Source organism: Notothenia rossii (genome assembly GCF_949606895.1).
Source record: "Notothenia rossii genome assembly, chromosome: 8".
Taxonomy (NCBI): Eukaryota; Metazoa; Chordata; class Actinopteri; order Perciformes; family Nototheniidae; genus Notothenia; species Notothenia rossii.
In genome coordinates, this window is record NC_136906.1 from 4,691,610 (window position 1) to 4,717,784 (window position 26,175).

At 41.2% G+C, this 26,175-nt stretch overlaps 3 protein-coding genes and 1 long non-coding RNA gene across 8 annotated transcripts in view; 1 reads left to right on the forward strand and 3 right to left on the reverse strand.

Annotated features, from left to right (window-relative positions):
• Positions 1-776: 776 nt before the first annotated feature.
• Positions 777-2,454, reverse strand: LOC307017189. The gene is made up of 3 exons (XR_013802058.1): positions 2,177-2,454; positions 1,741-1,844; positions 777-1,351 (listed from the first exon to the last, which is right to left on the reverse strand). It is a non-coding gene; the product is annotated as an uncharacterized lncRNA (long non-coding RNA).
• A 2,614-nt stretch (positions 2,455-5,068) lies between these two features.
• LOC307014002 (general transcription factor II-I repeat domain-containing protein 2A-like) lies at positions 5,069-7,239 on the forward strand. Of its 2 annotated transcripts, none has more exons than XM_079641663.1 (2): positions 5,069-7,108; positions 7,223-7,239. In XM_079641663.1, the coding sequence occupies exon 1, from the start codon at positions 5,273-5,275 to the stop codon at positions 7,106-7,108; it is 1,836 nt and encodes a 611-aa protein (XP_079497789.1). In that variant the 5' UTR covers positions 5,069-5,272; the 3' UTR covers positions 7,223-7,239. The 2 variants fall into 2 exon arrangements, with proteins under 2 accessions (XP_079497789.1, XP_079497790.1); XM_079641664.1 differs by lacking the exon at positions 7,223-7,239 and having other exon boundaries at positions 5,071-5,599; positions 5,772-7,184.
• A 3,637-nt stretch (positions 7,240-10,876) lies between these two features.
• Positions 10,877-18,271, reverse strand: LOC307015636 (uncharacterized protein). 3 transcript variants are annotated; one of them, XM_079644381.1, is made up of 5 exons: positions 18,157-18,271; positions 14,538-14,633; positions 13,287-13,359; positions 12,568-12,814; positions 10,877-11,885 (listed from the first exon to the last, which is right to left on the reverse strand). In XM_079644381.1, exons 2-5 carry the CDS (start codon positions 14,610-14,612, stop codon positions 11,843-11,845), a joined length of 438 nt encoding a protein of 145 aa, XP_079500507.1. In that variant the 5' UTR covers positions 14,613-14,633; positions 18,157-18,271; the 3' UTR covers positions 10,877-11,842. The 3 variants fall into 3 exon arrangements, with proteins under 3 accessions (XP_079500507.1, XP_079500508.1, XP_079500506.1); XM_079644382.1 differs by having other exon boundaries at positions 18,162-18,196; XM_079644380.1 differs by lacking the exon at positions 18,157-18,271 and adding an exon at positions 14,875-14,895.
• Positions 18,272-23,121: 4,850 nt separating this feature from the next.
• LOC307015622 (myosin-9-like) overlaps positions 23,122-26,175 on the reverse strand; it is a 61,612-nt gene continuing 58,558 nt past the window's right edge. For both annotated transcript variants that reach the window (XM_079644357.1, XM_079644356.1), the window contains 2 exons: positions 25,832-26,004; positions 23,122-24,743 (listed from right to left, as the gene is read on the reverse strand). In XM_079644357.1, coding sequence (XP_079500483.1) covers positions 24,635-24,743; positions 25,832-26,004 — 282 coding nt within the window. In that variant the 3' untranslated portion in view covers positions 23,122-24,634. The remainder of the gene's footprint in view (positions 24,744-25,831; positions 26,005-26,175) is intronic.

The window sequence follows — 26,175 nt, forward strand, 5'->3', positions numbered from 1 at the left end:
CCTTATTTGGTAATGTGTGTGTGTTAGACTGCCGCATAGCCTAGACCGGAAGCAGCAGCCACTCTGGTGGCTACCATTAGCAGCTAACTTTTGCTCTCCGATTTTTACATAAAAATGGAATTATGGATTATAAAGGAAATAATTTTTTTATACAGAGACGTTAAAGACCTATGGATTAACCGATTCAGCCGCGTTTTTTCTCGTTTTAATGCCATTGAACACGTCTTTTGATCAGATTGACAGCTACGGTGAGACGATCTCCCTAGAAGCTCCGTAAAGGTACGTGTTGTGATGTCTGTTTGCTTCCCCTGTCGCAAGTTCGGATCACTGAGTGATGATACTATATACCTAAATAATCTGTGGAACCTCAGCTTTAATCGGATATCTTGTATGTGCAGCTACGATAAATAATAAGGGTACTTTTATCTTGAGTTCTGTGCCAATGTCCGTTAGCATTTTTCGCTAAGGGGTCATTTAGATGCTTCTTATGAGATTTGTGTTTTGTTTTGGTAAAAATTGTTTGTATCGTCAGTTAGCTGAGATTATTTCCGTTAATCTGGTATAGCACATTAATAGGTTCTTAAATATTAAGATCCCCTGAGACAGTGTCGTGAAAACAAAAAACAAGGTCCCCGCCGACGTTTTTGCAGAGCGTCACAAACTTTACACTCATGTTGTAATTGATCACGTTGTGTGAATACACGGGGGACATCACATCTTTACTTCATTCATTTTGCCAGGTACAATGCAGTTTTTTTATTGACGATGCTTAAAAAAAAAAAAGTTGTATCTGCTAACTTCAACTCTATGTATTTGTTGTTCTTTTCTTTTCACTATCTCTGTAAAGCGACTTTGAGCACCTGTAAAAGCGCTTACAAAATAAATCTATTATTAATGCTAAATAAAACAAGCTCACAGGTTATTACTGTTATTAAACATTTTATGAATAAATGTAAAAAGAGGCTTAGGTAGTCGACTGTTTTACCTATGATATATATTGGTTTAAAAATAGTATTTATCAATATTACTGTCATTTTAAAACCATGTTATGCCACTGATACATTGATGATATAATAGCATTTTGAAATATCCTTAAATAATGTTTACTGTCCTCTATTCTCCTTGTTTACTTTCCTCTACAGTGTTTGTTTTTGTATACTGCACACATTACTAAAGAACAGTTCAGATTATCAGATGATATAAAAACTGAATCCTCTTCAAGTCAGATTACAGTAGAAACTCTTACTTTGTGTCTGAGGGTCCAGGTTCATCACTGAAGGTTATATTAAAGTGTTTAGACCGGTCACTCTTCAGAGACAGACAGCTGGGGACTGGAGACTCTGCTCTCCGTCTGTGGAAACAACACATGTTTTACATATCATCAGTTCTTGCTGAGAGCAAATTTTGACTTCAGTCTGTCTACCAGATTAAAGATTTGTGGACTTGTTCTGAGCTTTCAGTCGTGATTGAGGGTTTCTGCTGTTTCAGTTCATTTGAGAGTGAAAGGTTTTACATGTTTGTATTTTATTAGCTTGATTCAACACAAAGTCCAACATGTAGAGTGTGAGGAGGATTTCACTAGAAGATCATTTACTATTGCTGATGATGCCAAGGAGCAAGAGTTCAATTACACTTTGTTAATGTACACTACTGAGTGTCTTTACTTTAATCATTAAAGAACAGTTCAGATTAAATAAAAACGGAATCCTCTTCAGGTCAGTCTACAGTAGAAACTCTTACTTTGTGTCTGAGGGTCCGTTCATTACTGAAGTCCAGAGGTCTGTGTTTAGACCAGTCACTCTTCAGAGACAGACAGCTGGAGACTTGTCCTCTTCCTCACTCATCTTCTCCAGTCCACACACACACACACACACACACACACACACACACACACACACACACACACACACACACACACACACACACACACACACACACACACACATTAAATTCAACAAATCAGTCAGACTTCAGACAGGTCGCTCTCCATTTTGACTTTACTGGGAGTTACCCGTTATGTAATTATGATGAATCAGAAACCACAAAAAAAAAATATTTACATTTGAAAATGTCCCCTCGGACTCTAACAAATATATCTTTTTTTTTACTCATACAGTCTAACAGAGTAAATCACGAATGTCTTAAAAACCCAGCAGAGCCTGGTTTTAACACTCACCCTGTTTTCTTACTCCTGTTCTCTCGAAGTGTAAAATGGCGTCTGGCAGTCTGACTTGGACTTTAACATTCTCACCTGTCTGCAGCTCCTCCCTTTGTTTATAACCAGCCTTATCACCTGGACAGGAACACATACACGGATTATTTTCAGTAAGATAGAAATAGACATGCAGCTAATAAAGCTAGTAGAGCTATAAAGGGGATGTACTTAAGTAATGTAGAAGTACCTTACATGTGTACTCCTTTTAAAGCACTGGATTAGCAGATCCTTAGCTGAAGCACCTCATACTCTTGTTCATTGTGTTGATGAACAGACTCAGAGCTGCTCAGCAAGTTGGGGGGGGGGGGGGATCCACATTGTTGATGGTCTGCAGGTTGGTATGACAGCATCTCCGTCTGTAGGTCCATTCCCCTCTTCTATACAAAAATAAGTGTCCAAATTGGGATCAATAAACTATCTAGAGCCCCAGCACCAGCTGACCTATGAGGGCAACCTCAAAAATATTGATGAGAGAGATGTACTAGTGTAAAATGTAGTGTTGTCAATGGAACCTAATCATATTAATTTACTTTTAAACAAATTCTAAAGTTAAGCCTTAATGCATTACTAAAAACTGACTAATATCAAACTTTTCTTTAAAATATTCACTTTAACTTGAAGATTAATGTCAAACTTTTCTTAAAAGTGTTTCAATATAACTTGAACAGAATTAAAAACAGCAACATAATGAATGTCTTATCATTTATAGGCCTTTCAAATAAAATAACATATGTGTATGTCACCCCTTTGTAAACAACATTTTGATTAGCAAATGTAATTTACACATTTTTTTATAACATTACATTTATTTTGTATTTCAATCACATAATTCATACCAACAGTAGAGACGAAGTGCCTTTTCTAAAGTAGCCTATAAAATAAAGCCAGATAGTACCTTTATATACTGTCACTGCACAGTATGCATTTCGCCTGCCGTCTTGTAAGCACACTTTACATTTCATGATATTTACTGACCAGTATCATTATTTAGTTATTCCTATATCAGTTTAAAACGTGTATCACTATTAAATGACGGTAAAATATGTTAATGTTGGTATCTAACACAGTATCTACATGGATAAGCCCCACCTCCTCGTTTTATTTGAGTGACGTGAGTAAACTCAACTGATATGGAAAGCCCAATGAGCCACTATTCGCCCGTTTATTTTTGCCCGTTTTTATGGAAAGCCCAATGTGCCACTATTCACCCGTTTATTTCGGCCGTTTTTTTGTAAAAACGCACGTTTTTCGCGTGAAATTTACGTGTTTTACGCCAGTTTTTTTTATATGATAATGAGCCCCACCTTCTGTTTTGCCTAGCCAGTCAATTTAAAGTGTGTGCAACCAATCAGTGAAGAGTTACGCCAGACCAAAGCAATCTGTTGATGAAAAGTTCCTGTAACCTACCCCATTGTGGGATTTATATAGATAGATAGAAAGAATAAAGAATAATCATAATAATGAAATCTAAATTAAACATTTACAGTAAATAATATAAAGTATAAACATATCTACAGTCACATCTTCATTATTGTTATTCATACTTTGTTATGTAGTTTATTAATGTTCCCGTGCTTTCAGTTTCCATCCAGTAATATAATCACAATGCTATTTTGAGGGTGTGTTCAAAACAATCTATGTAATGCAACTTGCTGTATGTACTGCTACACAGAGGCCCTCTCATTTCTCTAACTCCCCTCCTCGAGACTTTGTCCCGCCCACAGGAGATGCGAGCGGAGGAGCCGAGGAGGGCAACCGAGGAGAAAGGAGGGGAAGCAGCAGGCGGTTAGAGAAATAAGAACTCCTCTCCTCTGAGCGGTAATTTTAAAGAGACGTCCATTAATGATGACAGGAGGCACAGCAGCCCTCTGTCTGATGGACAGATGTGTTCATGACGACTTATATATTTACTTTGTTTCATTCACAGTGCGGTATAATGAGACAACATGCTACAGATGCGGACACACACACGCACACACACATACAGTGGGGCAAAAAAGTATTTAGTCAGCCACCAATTGTGCAAGTTCTCCCACTTAAAAAGATGAGTCCTGTAATTTTCATCCTAACTATGAGACACAAAATTAGAAAAAAAAAAAGATCCAAAAAATAACTTTGTCTGATTTTTAAAGAATTTATTTTCAAATTATGGTGGAAAATAAGTATTTGGTCACCTACAAACAAACAAGATTTCTGGCTCTCACAGACCTGTAACTTCTTCTTTAAGAGCCTCCTCTGTCCTCCACTTGTTAACTGTATTAATGGCACCTATTTGAACTTGTTACCAGTATAAAAGACACCTGTCCACAACCTCAAACAGTCACACTCCAAACTCCACTATGGCCAAGACCAAAGAGCTGTCAAAGAACACCAGAAACAAAAAATTGTAGACCTGCACCAGGCTGGGAAGACTGAATCTGCAATAGGTAAGCAGCTTGGTGTGAAGAAATCAACTGTGGGAGCAATTATTAGAAAATGGAAGACATACAAGACCACTGATAATCTCCCTCGATCTGGGGCTCCACGCAAGATCTCACCCCGTGGGGTCAAAATGATCACAAGAACGGTGAGCAAAAATCCCAGAACCACACGGGGGGACCTAGTCAATGACCTGCAGAGAGCTGGGACCAAAGTAACAAAGGCTACCATCAGTAACACACTACGCCGCCAGGGACTCAAATCCTGCAGTGCCAGACGTGTCCCCCTGCTTAAGCCAGTGCATGTCCAGGCCCGTCTGAAGTTTGCTAGAGAGCATTTAGATCAGGTGTCTCAGACTCCAGGCCCGCGGGCCAGATGTGGCCCGCGAGACAGTTTCTCATGGCCCCTTTGTTGATATCATGTAATAGTGTTAATCTGGCCCGCGCGTTTACGTTTTATATTTCAATTTTATTTTTCCCGCTGCTGCTGCTGCTGCTGGCAGGGAACTGCTGCGCGGAGTTCCCTCGCCCCTCCCCCCTCCGAGGGAACTCCGCCACACGTCAATCAAATGCGCGCAGCGGAATCAATCCAGACAGAGTGATCCAAAAGTGACACAGAGTGGAAGCAAAATATATCGCCATGTCTTCATCAAAACTTTCAGGGAAAAGAAAAATCGATGATGACCACAGAACATTTCAGGAGAAGTGGGAGACTGAATATTTTTTTTTTGAGTACAGGGGAAACGCAACGTGCCTTATATGCACAGAGAAAATCGCTGTATACAAGGAGTATAACGTCAAACGTCACCACTCAACTAAACATGCAGAGTATGCAAAATACCTGGGAGATGAGAGAGAGAAAAAAGTCACAGAGCTAAAAATAATTCTATGGAAGCAACAAAATCTCTTCAAGAAAGGAAGCAATGAGGCTGATTTAGCAGTCGAAGCTAGCTATGTGGTGAGTGAGATGATTGCTAGAGCGGGAAAGCCGTTTACGGAAGGCGAGTTTGTAAAAAAATGCATGTTGCAGGCTGCAAGTATAGTCTGTCCGGAAAAGAAGGGTCAGTTCAACAACATCAGCCTGTCAGCTAACACAGTGGCAGAGCGCATTTCTGACTTATCAAGTGACATATATGAACAGCTGTGCGACAAAGCCAAACTTTTCCGTGCATACTCTGTGGCTCTTGATGAGAGCACAGACATCACTGACACCGCTCAGCTCGCAATGTATGTCCGTGGTGTTGATGACAATTTTGAAGTGACAGAGGAGTTGCTTACAGTGAAACCAATGCATGGCCAGACCAGCGCTCAGGAGATATTTCAGCAACTGTGTGATGCCATTGCGGATATCGGTCTGCCATGGAAGAGGTTTGTTGGAATTACGACGGACGGAGCGCCATCAATGACAGGGAGAAAAAACGGGCTGGTGGCACTTGTTCAAAGAAAACTGGAGGAGGAGGGTGTGGAGGAGGCTATTGCTCTGCACTGCATTATCCATCAGCAGGCCCTTTGCAGCAAATGCTTGAAGTTTGACAATGTGATGTCTGTCGTTGTGAAATGCATCAACCATATCAGATCCAGGGGCTTAAAGCACCGCCAGTTCCGTGCTTTTTTGGAGGAAATTGAGTCAGAATATGAGGATGTGCTCTACTTCACAGAGGTACGTTGGCTCAGCAGGGGAAACGTCCTGAAGAGGTTTTTTGAGTTGAGAACAGAACTGAAAGTATTCATGCTGGAGAAGGGTGGGATGGCTGTTCCCGAGCTGAGTGATCCCAAATGGCTCATGGACTTAGCTTTTCTTGTTGACATCACGCAGGAGCTGAATGCTCTGAATAAGAAGTTGCAGGGCCAGGGCCAGCTTGTTAGTGCAGCATATGACAATGTCAGAGCATTCTCTACAAAACTGATGTTATGGAAAGCCCAGCTCCCTCAGAAAAACCTCTGCCATTTCCCAGCATGCAAGGCTCTCATGGACAGGGGCACAGCATTCAGTGGTGAGAAGTATATTGATGCCATTGTGAAGCTACAGGAGGAATTCGATCAGCGGTTTGCAGACTTCAAGACACACAGAGCCACTTTCCAAATGTTTGCAGACCCCTTCTCCTTTGATGTGGAAAATGCCCCTGTTGTGCTTCAAATGGAGCTCATCGGCCTGCAGTGCAATTCTGAGTTCAAAGCCAAGTTCAGGGAAGTGAATGGGAAAGCAGACAAGCTTGGACAGTTCATGAGAGAATTGCCCCCCTCCTTCCCTGAGATTTCCAGGATGTTCAAGCGGACCATGTGCCTTTTTGGGAGCACATATATGTGTGAACAGCTCTTCTCCACCATGAACTTCAATAAGTCAAAGTACAGGTCCAGACTTACTGATGCACATCTTCAAGCCATACTGAGGGTTTCAACTGCTTCCTCCCTCAAACCAAATGTGGCTCAGCTGTGTGAGAGGAAGCGCTGCCAGGTCTCTACCAGCAAGGAGTAGGTAAGAAAGAGCAACTGTACATAGTTATGTTGTGAAGAACAGTTCATGTTAAGAAGATGTTGAATAACTGTTAATGTTTTATTTTTTAATAAATGTTTTGCGGAATATTTGAAGCGGCCCAGACTTGCCCACACTCTACGTCCAGCGGCCCCCAGGTAAATTGAGTCTGAGACCCCTGATTTAGATGATCCAGAAGAGGATTGGGAGAATGTCATATGGTCAGATGAAACCAAAATAGAACTTTTTGGTGAAAACTCAACTAGACGTGTTTGGAGGAGAAAGAATGCTGAGTTGCATCCAAAGAACACCATACCTACTGTGAAACATGGGGGGGGAAACATCATGCTTTGGGGCTGTTGTTCTGCAAAGGGACCAGGACGACTGATCCGTGTAAAGGAAAGAATGAATGGGGCCATGTATCGTGAGATTTTGAGTGACAACCTCCTTCCATCAGAACACCATTGAAGTTGAAACGTGGCTGGGTCTTTCAGCATGACAATGATCCCAAACACACCGCCCCGGCAACGAAGGAGTGGTTTCGTAAGAAGTATTTCAAGGTCCTGGAGTGGCCTAGCCAGTCTCCAGATCTCAACCCCATAGAAAATCTTTGGAGGGAGTTGAAAGTCCGTGTTGCCCAGCAACAGCCCCAAAACATCACTGCTCTAGAGGAGATCTGCATGGAGGAATGGGCCAAAATACCAGCAACAGTGTGTGAAAACCTTGTGAAGACTTACAGAAAACGTTTGACCTCTGTCATTGCCAACAAAGGGTATATAACAAAGTATTGAGATGAACTTTAGTTTTTGACCAAATACTTATTTTCCACCATAATTTGCAAATAAATTCTTTAAAAATCAGATAATGTGATTTTCTGGATTTTTTTTTCTAATTTTGTCTCTCATAGTTGAGGTATACCTAGGATGAAAATTACAGGCCTCTCTCATCTTTTGAAGTGGGAGAACTTGCACAATTGGCGGCTGACTAAATACTTTTTTGCCCCACTGTATATATTTCAATTTCAGAATCAAACAGAGCACTCATAATAACGTAACACTATCAGAGACTGGATATATTCTCCCCCCCTCTCTGGTCGCTACAATGAGGAAAATAAATTACGGGCCAAAAGTTTTATTTACAAGTATTAAAAGTACGCAGAGGACACCAAACCAACTGAGACCTGTCTGTCCGCCGCATCTACGCACACACTGTACAACACACACGCACCTACAGCTAACAGCCTAACAGCCGTTTTATTATGTGAAGCACTAAATGGTCTTAGAAAAATATGGACTCTTTGTTTGTAGATATCTACTAAACTAAAGCAAATAAAGAGAGTAGGCCTGTTATACTGAGTGATATATATTTTACACACTGCTCTGCTCTCTGCACGGACCTCACAGCTGTTCTCTCTGGAAACATCGAGTCGCGATGAAAGTAGTTAATAAAATAATATCCAGGGGATGCATGCAGAGCTGTGATTGGCTGAGATAAGTCCGGCCGTGCGTCACAACTATTTGAAACATCTCTGTTCCCGGAAATGCATCCACGAAGGAGCCGTGGAGGACCCATCAGTGTCTCCTCGGTTATAGCTCCTCCAGAGAGCCTCCTCGACGCTCGATCCTCGGTCATCGAAGTGCATTTAGAGAAGAGAGGTCCTTCAACATGGCGCGCTGAAATTTGATGAAATGAGAAAGGGCCCTACTATTGGGGAATCTGATGGATGTTGTAATGTTTGTGCTGGAGCCGCTTCATCCAAAACAGTACTCCGGTTAGAGAGATGACACCTGACAGGAAATACAGTCTCAATTGGTACACACTGAATATGAGAGGGGGGAAAATGTGTAATAAATGCTTTTTAGACAATTAGAAATATAAAGTTAACTCAACTAAAGTTGCTCAGTATTTTTTTTATTGTCAATACTATTACTGCATAACTAATATTTCACATCTGAAGGTTTAAAGAAAAGGCACCTTAAAATAAAGATTGGTCTTTCAATACATTTAGTTTTTTTTGTCTTTTGAATTGTTTATCTAAAATCAAGTAGCTATAACTGGTACTTATGGTTTTAAGATACAGTCCGGTTATAATGCTGTTTGAAGGAGGCGCACAGGTAAGAGCACTAACTAGCTAATGTTAGTGCCTTGCCTAATGTATCTTAGCTTGAATTACATGTATTTAACGTATAATTAAGTGACTCCAAAAGACAAATAACTAATGTCATGCAAGAATACTAATCTTTGTTTGATTCCATTGTTGAATTTATATATATTACATATACTGAGTTATATATACAGTTCATGGTAAAAACCCATATATACATATATCTAGGAGCCAAGTGCAGTACAGAGACAGGGAGGCAGATATCCAGGTCCAAACAAAAAGCGAGCTTTATTTTAACAGCAGGCGAGGTAGTAGGACAAAAGTAAAACTAACTAACACTGACAAGGGGACACAAGGAACAGGAGGAGAGGCACCTGCAGCCTTGGCTGCTGTGCTCTCAGTGTTTTGTCTCCCTGTTCCTGCCTGTTGGTGTCAGCTGATAGAGGTGTTATTGTGCTTTATCTTGTTATGCACAATGTTGATTATTCTCTCAGAACTAGCTAAACACATGGGTCTGGGGTAGAGATCTTCAGCACATTTCTTGTGAATTCTCCGGCCGACGCACCAAATAAACCATCAGTGTTGCCATCAAAGTTCCTCTCCCCGTGTCTCTCTGAGTCTCCATTGATCCAGAAGTTTCCATCACACTTTTCAAATACCTATTTTTAAATTTGAATTAATCATTGTACTTTTCAAAGTGCAGTATCAAAACCTCAGACCCAGAGTTAGCTCCATATGTGTTCTGTTTATGGACATTTGATTAGCCCAAATTGATCTGTTATTAGCATGACATGGGCTACCTTTGCACAAGGCTTTCTCCGTGTATCCAAAATGCAGTCCAAGTTCTGGTTCATCCTTTTGTTGCAGTTCTAAAAGTCTTCTCCGCATTCTGCCTTCGATTCAGAACGTTCTGGTAGAGTGGTCAGTAACTAAGCCGTGCGTCGGTACAGTTATAGTCAATTATGATATTATACTTTGTGGCGGCTGGCCCATAATATATTTATATATATATACACACATATAAATATATTATATATAAAAAAAATATATATATATAGATATATCTATATCTATATATCTATATCTATCTATATCTATATCTGAGGGCTGCGCCTTATCGCCCCCTATGGGCCAGCCGCCACAGAGTATAATATCATAATTGGCTATAACTGTACCGATGAATAATAACACAGACACAGCCGGTAGCAGTTTAGAAAGACTCTTTAATTGCAATAATACCAACATTTCACAACAATGATTCCAGAGGTGCAGAAAGACAGACATTACAAAATAATTGGGCAGGTAAACCCTAACTTCCGAAATCTACCCGGTAACCGAGCTCTGAGGATACAGTGCGAGTAATAAGACTTCCCCACCACCCCCTTTACCTTCAACATAAACACAACCATGATAGACTGAAAGGTAAAAAATCAATGCATGTCCAGAAAAATGAGAAATCCCTACCCAGAATTCAGCTGCTGCATTTAAGGCCTTAGTGTGCGTGTTTGCACTCACTACCATGAGTCTTTTTCAAACTTAACGCAGTGTTTATTTATTTATTTTTAATATCAAGGCTTTTATCTTTCTGTGCAAAAAGAAAAATTCAGCACAATTAAAAAACGCTTTCCATAATTTTTTATTTATTTTTTTAACTTGAAATCTGCCGCAAGTTTCCGCAAGAAATGTGTGTTACATTTTTAAGCCCATAAGCGTAGTCACGAGTACTAACTGCAGCTAAATCAAGGAGGTAGATTTATTGTACCTTACTTCGTGTGAACAGATGTGTAGATGGAGAATTTGTAAAAGTGAAACCTTCCAAAAAATGCTTAAAAATATTTGTTAAGTCGAAAGAAATTGCAAATTTAAATTGAAACATTCTTTATGTATTTATTCCACATTTTAGATCCATTATGTGATTTTTTAGTTTGTATAGAAGCCGATTAATTTAATATTTTTATACATTTCTCTTAATTTCATTTATTGGGTTTTTACTCATACATTTAGTATCTGTTCACAGAAATAACGTTGATCAAATCTACCGCCACGCTAAGTCGATAGGATACATTCCGCGTATAAACCTTCATTATAATCTGAAGCGAGAGCATAATAAGCACTTCCATTCTTAACCATTATAAAAACTTCTGCATAAAATACATTTTCTGTAGATCGAGATATTACTTTGGTCCCCTTCCAGTAGATCGCTCTTCATTAATGTGTACTTCCTTCCTTCTTCAATTAGAAAAATAGATCCTGGATCAGGACTACCATCATTGGAATGTTTCCTTACAAAAATATCCTTTTCTTTTTTTTTTTCCCAGAGTACGAAACATGAAGCGAACGAAAACATTTGGCCCAAAAACAACAACTCAGGTCTTTAAGGCTTGGGGGGACTCGGTCTCGCTCTCCATCTCGCTCTCCTCGTCGTCGCTCTCCTCATCGCTTTCGATGCCGGTGCGAGCCTCGGTGAAATCGGCCGCTATACTCAGTATTCTGTACCTGAGCTGGGCGGTGGTGGAGTCCAGCGTGTCCTTCAGCGCCTCCAAGTCCTCCCCCAGGTCTCGGCTGTGTTTCTCCGCCTCGGCGCGAGCCTGCCTCTCCAGATCCAGATCCCCCTGCAGCTCCGACAGCTCCATCTATTGGATCTTCTTCAGGGCCAGGTCCGCCACCTCCTCGATCCTGAGGGAGGAAGAGGAGGGAGGAGAACAATGAGTGGAAGGAGCAGAGGGGGTTTCAATTCCTTACAATACCTTGATATACTGATAATTAACTGATAATTAATTGTTGGCTGTGCGTACCTTGCAAAGTAAAGTTATGAGTGTCAAAGGGATGTTTTAATGTAAATACATCAGATTTTAGGATAAGAAATCAAAGGCTTGATTTCTCTCTGAAAAGGCAAACAAATTGTAAAAATATTAACCACACCGCTGCTAACTGATAGAAGCATCCGTGTAAATATTGTTATTATTAGCTTAGTTATAGGGGCATTAAATAGCCACGTTTATAAAAAGAGACCGCAGGTGCTAGCACGCTGGATTATAAGAAAGACTCCTATTAAATATTGAGTCTATTTTAATCTGTACTTTGACTTGTTTGTATTGAATTTTTACCTTAATTTTCTTTGTATGTGTACATGTATTTACAGTTATGTGATGATCATATATCATTTTTTTTATTTGTGTATATTTATTCACATACACAAATGGAAACCTACCTCCTAAATTTAAAATGCCGTAATATTTGGGTCTCCGACTAAAAACGTTGAGGGGCTATTTTCTTTATATGCTTTCTGCCCTGTCTGTATTAACATTGAATTGACTTTCAATTAAATATAGAAAGTCATTTTAAGTCCCCCACAGACCTGGCCAGAGCTGCCTGGAGCAGCTCCTCCTTCTTGGCCAGTTGAGCCTGCAGCTCGGCGTTCTGAGCCTGCAGCTCGGAGATCTGGTCATGGACCTCGTTGAAGACACAGTCCAGCTTGCGTCGGTTCTTCTCCAGCTTGCGTCGGTTCTTCACCAGCTTGCGTCGGTTTATCCCCAGCTTGTTCTTCTCCAATTTACGCCGGTTCTGCTCCAGCTCCTGGCGCGATTTCGCCCTGCGCAGGCGGTCTGACGGATACAAAAAGAACAAACATGCAGGGTTATAAAAGGAGGAGAAAGATACAGAACGTTGGAAATTGTATCTACACTTTTGGACCAATAAACTGGTGTAGGAATTAGAGCTCATGTTATTATTATTTGTATTCATTTTATTTCATATGTTGTTTGTGGTTAAGGTCTGTTTGTTTTTATTTTCAGTATTGTTGACCCTGGTAGAATGGTCTCTTTTACTCCCTTTATTGTACATGTGAGGGTCTATGTATGTATGCTTTCTGTGTTTGACATGTCACAAATAAATCATATATCAAAAATTAAAAAAAAGGAATTTGAGCTCATCCCATAATGGTGAACATTTAATTTTATGTAAATAAAAATCCCATGTAGTATTATTATTATTATTATTATTATTATTATTATTATCCCTACACCTCTTTACAGGATGTATAATGTCTGTCATGTAAGTGTTTGTTTCTCCTCTTACCCTTCAGGTCAGTGAGATGCTCCATCTCCGCCTGGAGCTGCTGCTCCTGCAGAGCCATCTTCTCCGCACCCAGCTGCAAGCACACAAATACATTTCATTTCCTAAAAAGTCAACTTTATTCTCAATCTTTCAGTTTGTGTGTACAGAGAGATCGAAATACCGTTTCCAGCAGTCCCGAAAACAAAAATGTATAAATCAACACATGTTGATTGTACAGCAACGGGGCGAAGTGATGGAATACTTTCCAAAACGGAGAGCAGCTCCAGCACATTTACCTCTGACGGAAGGGGTCGATGCGCAGGCGAATGAACCACCTCTGGAGTCCTGTCCTGTGGAGGAGACCCAGGGGGATCACCACGTGACGCCATGCGGAGCCGCTTCATCACTGAGAGGGCTGTCACCAGGGTGTGACACGCCGGAGGAGAGCTGTGAGTTTCTCCACTCTCTGCCGCGAGAGCCGCGCTCTCATGCTGGCTGAGTTTAATTCCACTCCCAAATAAATGATTGTCTGAGAAGGAAAAGGACAGATCTTCTTCCAATTTATGAAAACCCAGGCTTCTACAGATGCGATACGAGATGTAGGCTACCGTCTGTAAAGCGACTTCCTCCCTGGAGCGAGCCCGCAATAACAGGTCGTCCAGATAAAACCACACTCATCCCTCCTCATGGCTCCAGCCTTCTTTACGCACCTTGAAAAAGTGCGAGGAGCCAGGGAATATCTGAACGGCAGACGATTGTCTGATATTCCCTGAAATAAGAAACGCAGGAATTTCCTGTGTTTCGGGATGATGGGTACGTGGAGTATGCATCCTTCAGGTCTATGGAAATGAATCCTGGTGAACACATTTCCTCCACATGTGCTGTGGTCGTCATGGTGACGAGCCAAGCCAGAGCCCTAGCCGCCGCTGCCCGTGAGGCAACCCAAGGTGGGCCTGGGCTGAAAGGGCTGAAAGGGAGCCTCCACACGCTTTGTTTCGCGGGTGACTAGTTCCAGATCCTTTATGGTGTGAAACCAAATCTCCCCCCCGCCCCCCTATCGGCCTAGTTCTTGGGAAAAGTACTCCGGTGTGAAAGCGCCTATTTATACATATGTACACATTAAGACATAAATAAAAGCAAAACAATCAATATATACAAAATAAAAGTCACTTCAATATATTTGACTTACAATGAGTGCAATAAACCATAAGGAAACAAACTCAAATGTTAAGTGATGCTGCATTTGTTTTAAATAAGTCAAACGTAGTGTACCTGCTGCTGTTTCTCCTCCATCTCGCGAATATGCTTCTCCTGCGCTTTCAGTAGCTCGTCGTTCTTCGCCGACATATCCTCCTCCTGCCAGCTCACCTGCGGGCAGGATGGACGAAATCAAGAGGAGTTATAAATAAAATATTCCCCCGAATCCATAGACTTGTTTGATAAAAAGGTCTCAAATGGTAAAACTTGGAGCACAGATAAAACTGAGCTCCACTTTGTCACATTGAAAATGAAAAGTGAACTTTGTTTTTGGAAACTTAAAAACCAGCCGGTTCCGGATTGTTGACGCAGTAGCTTAAATATTAGATATAATATGTGCGGGTCTGTGTACCTTCATTTCAACTGTCTTTCTTTCTTAAACCAGTCAAACAGGAAAGCGACTGGCTTGTCTTTTTTGGTTGAGTTTTCTACGTGAAATACTAAAATAGTGAGAGGATGTTTGGCGTAAGGGACGGTACGGTATTCCCTGAAGTAGTTTAAAAAAGAAAAGCCCTCGTCTTGTAAATACATGGATGTATACAGAGAACAAACCACACTTGAGGTTGGAATTACAAGAGAGCTTACTCAGCCCGACTCAGCCTGTTTGTTGGCCCGCTAAGAATCTCGATGTTATGGGGCCAGAAAAACGGTGAAATAGTACCCGCTAGTCGGTACTACGTTAAGTGGAAACGCAACAAAAAACGGCACGGCACGCTTAAAAACCGCGCTCCGCGCTGTAGTGGAAATGCGCCAAAAGACCGTCAAAACTGGCAACCTTTGCTGCAAAACACCACCGCTGAAAATGAGAAGTCAAATCATGGATAAACTCCGCATTTCTCTGCTTATCCCCTTGACCAAACTTCTGATGATACGCTTCAGGAACCAGTTCGTATGATTTTAACACAGCTGATTTTACTATGGCCGGGTCCAAAGCCAGTGGCGGCCGGCCCATAGGGGCGCCGCCCCCCCTCTTCCCACATGTTTGATTGTCATTTTAAAATAAAAAAAAATATATATTTTATTTTTAATGAACAAGGTAAACATTATATATCTGGTATCAGTAAAATGTATAATCTACAATAAAATGTTGTTTAAAATTGTGTTACGATGTCTAAAGTTACTGATAAGTCACACGTTTCCTGCCTGGCCGCAGCGTGTATCTAATCCCTCTCTCGTCTGGGCGCTAAGAAAGGAGCCCTCAGCCAGAGCAGCAGCAGCCAACACATTGCTATCTGTAAACTATGCCGCCGAAACATAATTTCAGCCAATCAGCGTCGTCAGATCTGATGGTCATAGGGCGTCAATTTCAGTGCCCGATGCAGTCTGTGAGTTGTTTGGAATCGTATCCAAGGTGACGCTACAGTAGTTGATGACGAGGATGGCTGCGTCTGCAGGTGGAGAATCCGGGTGCTAGTGGATCGACGGCACTGTAGATGAACATTTACATGCTTATTGTAGTTGTAAGGGCAATGCCTGTAGCACCATGGAGCATATGTGTGGGCTGGACCTGTATTTTACACGAAAGGAGTGAGCAGAGGGTCTACTAAAGAGACGCGCTACCATGGAAACCAAACAATGGTGTAGCTGTATTAAAAGTCCGAATGGAAACAGTCGTGAGTAAATCTAAATTTTGTCAGAAATTGGGAGAAATGTGACCCGGGAGGAAACCGGGAGAGGGCAATGAAATTGACACATTATTTAGTCTCCTGATTTTAAATGGGAATTAAATCATTTGAGTGTTCCCAAAGCACAAGTGTTCTGTAGTTTGTGTGGGCCTACTGTAGCTACTGTTGCACAGTACTGTAGAAACAATGTCCAGGACAAGGTATTTGGAAGTTTCATAGCTAACCACACTGAAGATTATCTCATATTTTTAAGCCTCAATTTGCTTCTCTACCTCCTGCTACCAAAACCTTAACTTCTCCTGCTCAAACTGCATGGCCAAAAGCTCTTTTTGCTGCTCAAACATCAAACCAGCTGTCTGAACCACTACCGGCACGACCCTGTCGCACCAGACTCACTCTTCTGCAACACACCCTGCTCAAACAAAGATGACAACTTTAATTTCATCTTTCCGCTTGCTCCCTACACAACACAGTCTCACGGCATTTCGTGTTACAGTCACGAAAGTAATCCATTGATTCGTGTTCACCAACACGATTTTGCCATTTTTTTCGTGCCGCACAGAACGATTTTAAATGCAATGTAGGCTAATTCAAACAGAACCCCCCCTAAATAATTTCCTTCAAATTAGAAGGAAAAACAGATAAAATAAATAAAATACAGATTTAGGGTCAGTATTCTGACACAGAACGATTTTAGAAGCAATGTATTTCTATTGGTAGTATGCCTGCACCAAATGATAACAAATTAGAAGGGGAAAAAAGACTTTTCCTCGTGGACGGCAAAAAAACTCAGACATTATACAATTTAAAATAAAAGGGATAGGGTTAGGGTAAGATATTGAGTAAGAACATGTTTTTATGAACCACACAGCTTCTGGTATTCCAAGAGCGGACGGCGAACGGACAAAAAGACGTGGTGCAGGAACGAGACATAGCCAACTACCAATAGAAATACATTGCTTTTAAAATCGTTCTGTGTGACACGAAAAAAAGGCAAAGATCGTGTTGGTGAACACGAATCAATAGATTAAATACATTTTGTGACTATAACACGAAATGCCGTGAGACTGGGTTGCCCTACTGTACAACAGCAATATTATAATGCTCTGCTATTTCGACCATCTGCGCCTTCTTGCAATCATCTAAGAAAGACACTGAGGGCGCATCCACAAACGCAAACAAGGAAGCCATAATATATTACCTATAGCCAGAAAGCAACGTGTCAAACTGCCAAGACGCATAGGCAAAAGAAACCCCAACAGAGAATTTCCCCCTAAGTGCCTAACCAAAATCGTACTAATCTCACCCCTAGTCTTCATGTGGTTTGCGGCGGGTAATTACGCACTGGACCCCAGCGGACTTGTGGAGCGACTTGTGGAGGCAACACCACAAAATCACACGGACGTGCCCCAGAGACAGAGCGAAAACAGCTAACACTAACCACGTCGCCACAATACTATGAACACAACAAACAGACGCAACCCAAAGGGGAAACGCCACTTAAGCCAAGCGGGGGAATCCCTTTACAAAAGCGTAACAGCAACATCTGACCTTTTGATTGGCACACAAAACCTGCCGCCCTGTCAAACACAACAGCTTCCTGAAACACAAAAGACATGATGTGTCCCCCAATAGCAGCGCCAAGCCAGCACACAGCTGGACCACATCAACTAATCAGCTGCTCAACGACACCATGTGCTCTGAGCACTACACAAACTTTTAACCAAACCTTCTACAAATAACCCCGTCGGACGATCCCCCATTTGTTATGACCTGGCTCAAAAGGCCACAACAAAGGGGAGACACACCATATCAACGCTTAATAAAATATGTTTATTTAAGCAAACAATTCAAATTAACCAAATTAAAGAAGTGCAAAATGAGTAAAGCATGAGGTGTGGACGTCAGTGGTATCAGTAGTGTAAATGCAGGGTGAGGGTTGCATGGACGTGTATGTGTGAGGGTGTTGAGGTGCACAAAGTAAAGCAACTGAAGAAACTACAGCATACTCAACAGAACCGGGTGGCTGTAGGAAAAAAAAAACAGAGAGGAGCAGAGAGGCTTTAAGTAGCTGCAGGGCACCGGACCCAGGTGCCCTGAGTTACTGCAATCAAGGCTGGACACAGCACGGCCACACCCTCTCCAGATGAACCCACGGGGTCCACAAGAGACAGGCTTTACTGCCCTCTTAAAGATATTGACAGATCAGATAACTCAAACACAAAACGTTCCCAACACACAAACGACATTTCTTTACAGCCATAGTAAGGAAGACAAGGAGTTTCAGCCCTATTATTTGAGTTGGGACGACGTCACCCTCTTTTTGTTTTGTTAAACATGATCATATTAATATATTTTGTCTTGTTTTTGTAATATTATTATTTATGTATTCCCCCAGCTGGATTCAAACCTGGGTCCTTTGCCTGGAGACCAAGCGTCCTCTGAGTAGAAGGACTTTCCAGCAAAGTAGAAGTAATCAGAAAAGACTTCAAAACTCTTCTCTTTTAATTACAGTGCTCAAGTTTATATAATGTACTTTCCACCACTGACTTTATGAGAGAATACCTACTGCTGTCCACATTTGAGACTAATGTAGTTCTAGGAATTGTGTTTCATAATGTCATGAAGAAAGGTGTTTAACAGAAGGCTGTCCTTAGAGATAAAAGTGCAGGTTAACTATTATTAAATATAACAGTTCTAAACTGTAAGGGAAACTTCTGCAGCAATGGAGAGTCAGGACTCAGAGGGACACGAGGAGAGTTGGAGCTTTGATGTCAAACACTGATAGTTTATTACAAGTATCGGCCGGAGATATTCACATCACAAGTCACACAGCCAGAGGTTCTGAGTGCCCGGAGAGTTGCCACATAGATTCTGCCCAGCCTCTCTCCCGATAGACCTTTTCACTAGTTTACAGAGAGTCAATCAACAGCTGGGAACACTGGAGATATCCCCAACATCTGGAGACACTCAATCACTTGCCTGACTCTTAGGCTCTGTGACCGAGAGTTGACCGGTCATAAAACTGAGAATATCCATATATAAGTGCAGCAGCACATTCCTTAAAGGAGATAACAGAGTCAGGGTTGGTTATAAACGTCAGTAGTTAAATCTCTTAGGAGTAAGACAGAATTATTCCCTCACATCACCGACATGTCTTCATCCTTGTTTTCTATGTTTTACTTTGAGGAGAAACCAGTTCTGACTTGATTGTGTTTTTTATTAAACTGTGACTGCCCTCTGCTGGAGAAAATACATCATGTCATAAACAACCACTCCAGCCTCAAAGGAGACACGCTTTAGACTTAAAACATCATTTTATTTACTGATGAATCAGTGTGAAGAAGGAAGCATGAAGTGCTCTGAAATGTCCTGGTAGACGGCTGCGTTGACTTTGGACTTGAGAAAACACAGAGGACCAACACCAGCAGATGACATGGCTCCCCAAATCCTCACTGACTGAAAGTACATCTTGCATTTCAATTGGAAATCAAGGTCCCAGAGTCTGGAGGAAGAGTGGAGAGGCACACAATCCGAGTTGCTTGAAGTCCAGTGGGAAGTCAGTGATGACTTGGGGAGCCATGTCATCTGCTGGTGTTGGTCCTCTGTGTTTTCTCAAGTCCAAAGTCAACGCAGCCGTCTACCAGGACATCTTAGAGCACTTCATGCTTCCTTCTTCTGACAAGCTTTATGGAGATGCTGATTTCATTTTCCAGCAGGACTTGGCACCTGCCCACTCTGCCAAAAGTACTGAGACCTGGTTTAGTGACCATGGAATGACTGCGCTTGTTTGGCCTGACCTGAACCCTATAGAGAATCTATGGGATATTGTCAAGAGGAAGATGAGACACACGAGAGCCAACAATGCAGACGAGCTGTAGGCCGCTATCAAAGCACCCTGGGCTTCCATCACACCTCAGCAGAGCCACAGGCTGATCGCCTCCATGCCACGCCGCATTCATGCAGTCATTCATGCAAAAGGAGGCCCAACCGAGTACTGAGTGCATACACATGGACATACTTTCCAGAAGGCCGACATTTCTGTATTAAAAACCCTTTTCTTTTGTTGGTCTTATGTAATATTCAAATTTTCTGAGATACTGTAAGCCGTAACCATCAAGATTAAAACAAATAAAGCCTTGAAATATTTCATGTTGTGTTTAATGAATAAAATAAAATATGAGTTTCACTTCTTTAAAAAAAAATTGAATTAATTAAATGAATTCACTTTTCTACGATATTCAATTTTTTTTAGATGCACCTGCATGTCAAGTAATTACAATTAGCTCCACCTTTACCAGCTGTGATGAACACATTAATAATCCAGTCATTTCATACATATGGCTATGAAATGAGCCATATCTCTTACTAACTAGAAAATGCATTTCCTGCAGAAAATGCGTGGGAATGCTGTAAACTGTGAACCTTTATGGCTGAATTTAGCTCAAAATGCAGAAAAAGCTGAATATGTTATTAGCTGAATGGTAGCTGCTTTTAGCTAAAGAAATGCAGAAAAAGCTTAATATTTAAAAGAAAAGGTTTAAAAAAAGGTATAAACAACAACATGTATAGCCTTGATGTCCTGAAATAGCTGAATAATGTAATGGTTGAATGGTTTCTGTAGCTGAAAATAGGCTGAAGGAGTTAAATCAGATGTAAGTAGTAGTGAATGAATTTGTATTAAGAAGAGAAAAGAAAGTAAAAAGGCTTGGGAAAGCAGCAGAATATTTGAACTCCAAACTTTTGAACTAACTTGATGGTGAATTATCTGTCGCCATGGCAACGGCATTTGATGGCACCCCATAATACGCTTAGATGTGTTGATGGCTGCATCGTTACCAAACCTGTGAAGTTTTGGGCCATTTCGAGCATTTACACTGAAGTTATGAGAAAACCGTGTTTCATGGTGAGCATTGTGTTGCCTTGGCAACGGCATTTGAAGATATCTCAAAACTGTCCCGTAGATGTCTTCACGGCTGGGCTGTTAACACATGTGAAGTTTGAGCACTTTTTGAACATTTTCATAGGAGTTATACATTACCTTAGGAGGTTACATTACTCTCTCTCTTCTCTTGATCACCCTCTCTCTCTTCTCTTGATCGTCCTCTCTCTCTTCTCTTGATCACCCTCTCACTTCTCTCTCTCTCTTCTCTCGCTCGCCCTCTCTCTCTTCTCTTGATCGCCCTCTCTCTTCTCTTGATTGCCCTCTCTCTCTTCTCTTGATCGCCCTTTCTCTCTTCTCTTGATTATTCATCATCGGTGTGTGTCTGTGTGAGAGAGAGTGTGTGTGTTTGTGTCTGTGTGTGAGAGAGAGAGTGTGTATGTGAGAGAGAGAGAGAGAGTGTGTCTGTGTGTGTGAGAGAGAGAGTGTGTGTGTGTGTGTGTGTGTGTGTGTGTGTGTGTGTGTGAGACAGTGTGTGTGTGTTTGTGTGTGTGTGAGAGAGAGAGAGAGAGAGTGTGTGTGTGTTACAGAGTGTGCCTGTGTGAGAGAGAGAGAGAGAGAGTGTGTGTGTGTGTTTGTGTCTGTCTGTCTGTGAGGTGGAGAGAGTGTGTCTGTGTTTGTGAGAGAGTGTGTGTGTATGTGTTAGAGAGAGAGAGAGTGTGTGTGTGTGTGTGTGTGTGAGAGAGAGTGTGTGTTCATATTTTGAAAAAGTTAAAAGTTTCCCATCATGTGCTGAAAAGGCTGAATAGTTGATATTTGAATGGTTCCTGCAGCTGAAATTAGGCTGAAGTAGTTAAATAAAGATATGAAATGTAAGTAGTAGTGATTGAATGTTTACAAACACCTGTGTGTGTAAACCCAGAGATCAAAGGGTTCCATGGTGTCTGCTCTGATTGGAAGATGACCCGCGTGTGTGTGTGTGTGTCTCCAATCTGCCCAGCAACACCATGACAACCAACTGCAGCACTGAGTCCCATAAGAATGCATTGAGGAGTATATCTGACCATTTTGCCACCTGTTCAAAAACTATGGCTCCTATAAAAAGATTACCAGACCGTGAGCATCAGGGAACCCCAATGAACTGAAATATGTTTTTTTGGGGGGTTTTGTGTTTGAAATGTGGAGATGGGAGCAGTTTATCTAAACCGTACTTCTCTCTGCTCTGAAGAAAGATCCAGATGTTCTTAACATGGGAATCAATTGGGAGCTAGCTGGACATTTTCTCTCTTCATGCCCTCAAGAGGCATTTTGTTTAATATTTTTTTCTTAATATTTTTTTATTTTCCAAACTAGGAGAGGTTTTCCTACGTTTTTCATGTAAAAATATGTCTGAGGAGTGTAGGGTTTGGCAATTATGGCAAGTTTAAAACATTTTTGGGGGAGAATTTCAAGCACTCCTGCACTCTGTTTTGAGACCAAAGCATTCTAGACTTAACAAGATGCTCCCATCCACTCTAATGTTAAAATCTGAAAAAGGCCTCTACCAAGCTCCAAACTAAATTCAATATCTCAAAAAGTTTAAAAGATATCAAAAATCTGAATAGGAATTGAATAGCTGACGGTCTTGTGATCATTTGAAAGTTAGAATGAAGTGTCTAGCTGAAAGTATGTGGAAGGAGAAGCATTTGGCACAAGGTGTAGAAAACAGGATTTGAAGGCATCTCCCATTGACTTCAATGTTAAAAAAAAGAGTTTAAAAAGCAGAATATTTCAAAAAGTATAAAATATTTTTTAAAAGTTGAAGGTTTTCCATCGATTCCTGAACAGGCTGCATAGTTTAATATTTGAATGGTTTCTGTAGCTGAAAATAAGCTGAAGTTATGGAGTGCTAAAGTATTGGCTGAAATAATCAGAAGAGGAAGAATAAAGATTTGAAGAACTATAGTGGAATTCTGTAAACAGCATTCACACTAATAATAATAATGTTATTTGAATAAACATTTATGCCAAAATGTTTGTGCTTTTACTTAGCTATGATTATAAATACAGGACTCTTCCTACATCAGTATGAAATAATAACAGACACAGCAGGTAGCAGTTTAGAAAGCCTCTTTAATTGCAATAATACCAACATTTCACAACAATGATTCCAGAGGTGCAGAAAGACAGACATTACAAAATAATTGAGCATTTTTTTTTGGATTTCCTTTGCTGTTGTTTTTTTATTTTTTTATTATAAGTGCGTTCATTATTTGTATTCTTCTTAATCCGTGATTCCCAACAACAACAACACATTCCTCTCACTTCCCAGCAGTGTGAGCCGAAAGCACAGCCTGCGGAGGGGGGGGGGGGTAAACGTCCCCTAACTTCCCAAATCTACCCGGCAACCGAGCTCTGAGGATACAGTGCGAGTAATAAGACTTCCCCACCACCCCCTTTACCTTCAACATAAACACAACACTGATAGAGTGAAATGTAAAAAATCAATGCATGTCCAGAAAATGAGAAATCCCTACCCAGAATTCAGCTGCTGCATTTAAGGCCTTAGTGTGCGTGTGTGCACTCACTACCATGAGTCCGTTTCAAACTTAACGCAGTGGGTTTTTTTTAATGTCAAGGCTTTTCTTTTCTCAGTGCAAAAATTAAGAAAATTCAGCACAATTAAAACGCCTTCCGTAATTATTATATATTTTTTTTAACTTGAAATCTGCCTCTGATTTTTAAGTTTCCGCAAGAAATGTGTGTTACATTTTGAAGCCCATAAGCGTAGTCACGAGTACTAACTGCAGCTAAATCAAGGAGGTAGATTTATCGTACTTTACTTCGTGTGAACAGATTTGTAAATGGGGAATTTGTAAAAGTGAAACCTTCCAAAAAATGCTTAAAAATATTTGTTATGTCGAAAGAAATTGCAAATATTCTTTATGTATTTATTCCACATTTTAGAATCCATTTTATGTATTTTTTATTTGTGGATTTAGTTCGTATAGAAGCCGATTAATTTAATATTTGTATACATTTCTCTTAATTTCATTTATTGGGTTTTTACTCATACATTTAGTATCTGTTCACAGAAATAATGTTGATCAAATCTACCGCCACGCTAAGTCGATAGGATACATTCCGCGTATAAACCTTCATTATAATCTGAAGCGAGAGCATAATAAGCACTTCCATTCTTAACCATTATAAAAACTTCTGCATAAAATACATTTTCTGTAGATCGAGATATTACTTTGGTCCCCTTCCAGTAGATCGCTCTTCATTAATGTGTACTTCCTTCCTTCTTCAATTAGAAAAATAGATCCTGGATCAGGACTACCATCATTGGAATGTTTCCTTACAAAAATATCCTTTTTTTTTCTTTTTTTCCCAGAGAACGAAACATGAAGCGAACGAAAACATTTGGCCCAAAAATAACGTGTGTGTGTCAGCATGGTGATTGTCCCGAGTTTACTGTGTGTGTTAAGAATGCATAGATTGTCACAGGACTAGGAGGAAATCGGTTTCTCTAGTTTTGTGTTCCTCTCCGTTCAGAATTGTGTGTGTTAGTGTGTGTTTTTGGATTTCATGATGCGGGTGTTTTTAATGATGACTCGGGGTTTTTAAGGCTTGGGGGACTCGGGGGTCTCGCTCTTGGTCTCGCTCTCCTCGTCGCTCTCGATGCCGGTGCGAGGCATGGTGCGGCGCACGGTGAACGGGAGTTCGCCACGTCTGGAACGGAGAGAAGAAAAAAAAAAATTAGAATTAGAACTCTCAAATGCCTCTGCTTTTTATAGCAAAAGGTGGAAGCCGCAGTCCTCCAGCACGATGCAGTGAGAGGTAAAACACATGAGATACAATGGAGACAATTACAACACGATTACAGCTGCTAACAAATGCTGGACGACCATTAACACAGGCGCTACCAGAATCTAAGCACAAGTCTTTACTCTATTATTTATTTGTTCTTTTACCCCGTTTTATGTGGAATATATGGACACTGGCTATAATTCTCAGAATGTGTGCTTTTGTGTCTGGATGTTGGGTTGTATACAAGTGGGCATATTTGCTTTGTATGTGTTGCAAGTCAGGTCACAGTTCGGGGTGCGCGGGGGGGGGGGGGGGGGGGGGTGCTAGTGGAGCCTTGCAGCGGCGAAACTCAGGCGCGCTTACACTGCGTGTAGGGAGGGGCGGCCCTGTATAATAACGTCATATTAAATGCAGTCATTTAGCAATGCAGCCAGTTTGTTGACGGCCTGTGTGTTGATGGGACTTCTCATGCTCCCTAAATGTTTCCCCTGCCTTTCGCCAGTTGTTAAACCCTGCTTTCACAAAACTCCCATCCCTGATCTTGTCTGCACTGACGAGCTTCTTTTCTTTAGCAGAGCAACAGAACAAGCACACCGCATTATCACTTTCTCTTATAGTGAAGCTTTTTATTAACTGCTTACACTAAAATGCTAACTCAAAAATAGTAACTCAAAATAAAACTTTTGTATCAATTTGTTTTGTGAACTTTTTGGCGTTGCAGTTACAACTCTCCGCCAACAGATGGGGTGCTGCAGCCCCCTCAGCCCCCCCCCCCTTCCCACGTCCCTGGTTGCAATCGGCAATTGTGCATATATATATATTTAAATCCTGCTCATTTGCTCTTGTACGTTTTCTTGTAATGACATCAACCAGCCAGGGACTGCAGATGAAAATGAGCCTCCATCTCTAAATCTGGCACATGTACACGCTGGACTCAAGGGCTCGTGTTGATTAATGTGCAGTGTCCCTTTAAAATAAATAAATACAAATGTTCGGGTGTTGTTTCTCACCTGAGTTTGTTCTTCAGGGTGGAGACCTCTCGGGTCATGGAGTCCGTTGACTCTGTGGCGTCCTCCAGCTCTCGTTGCAGTTTCCTCCGGTTGGCGTTGGCCCTCTGAGCCTCCTCCTCCGCCTCCTCCAGCTGGCGCTTCAGCTGCTTCATGCGGGAGTTCAGCTTGTCCACCTGCAGAGAGACACAGTATAATAATAATAATTCATTTTTAAGTCGTTAACACATTAAAATAACGTAACGGTCACCAGAGGCAATACATGACCTGAATATGTTCACAGCAATTAGTCCAGTACCAAAACGGGCTCACAACAAATAAGTGTTGATTCCAGTCTAGCACAAGAG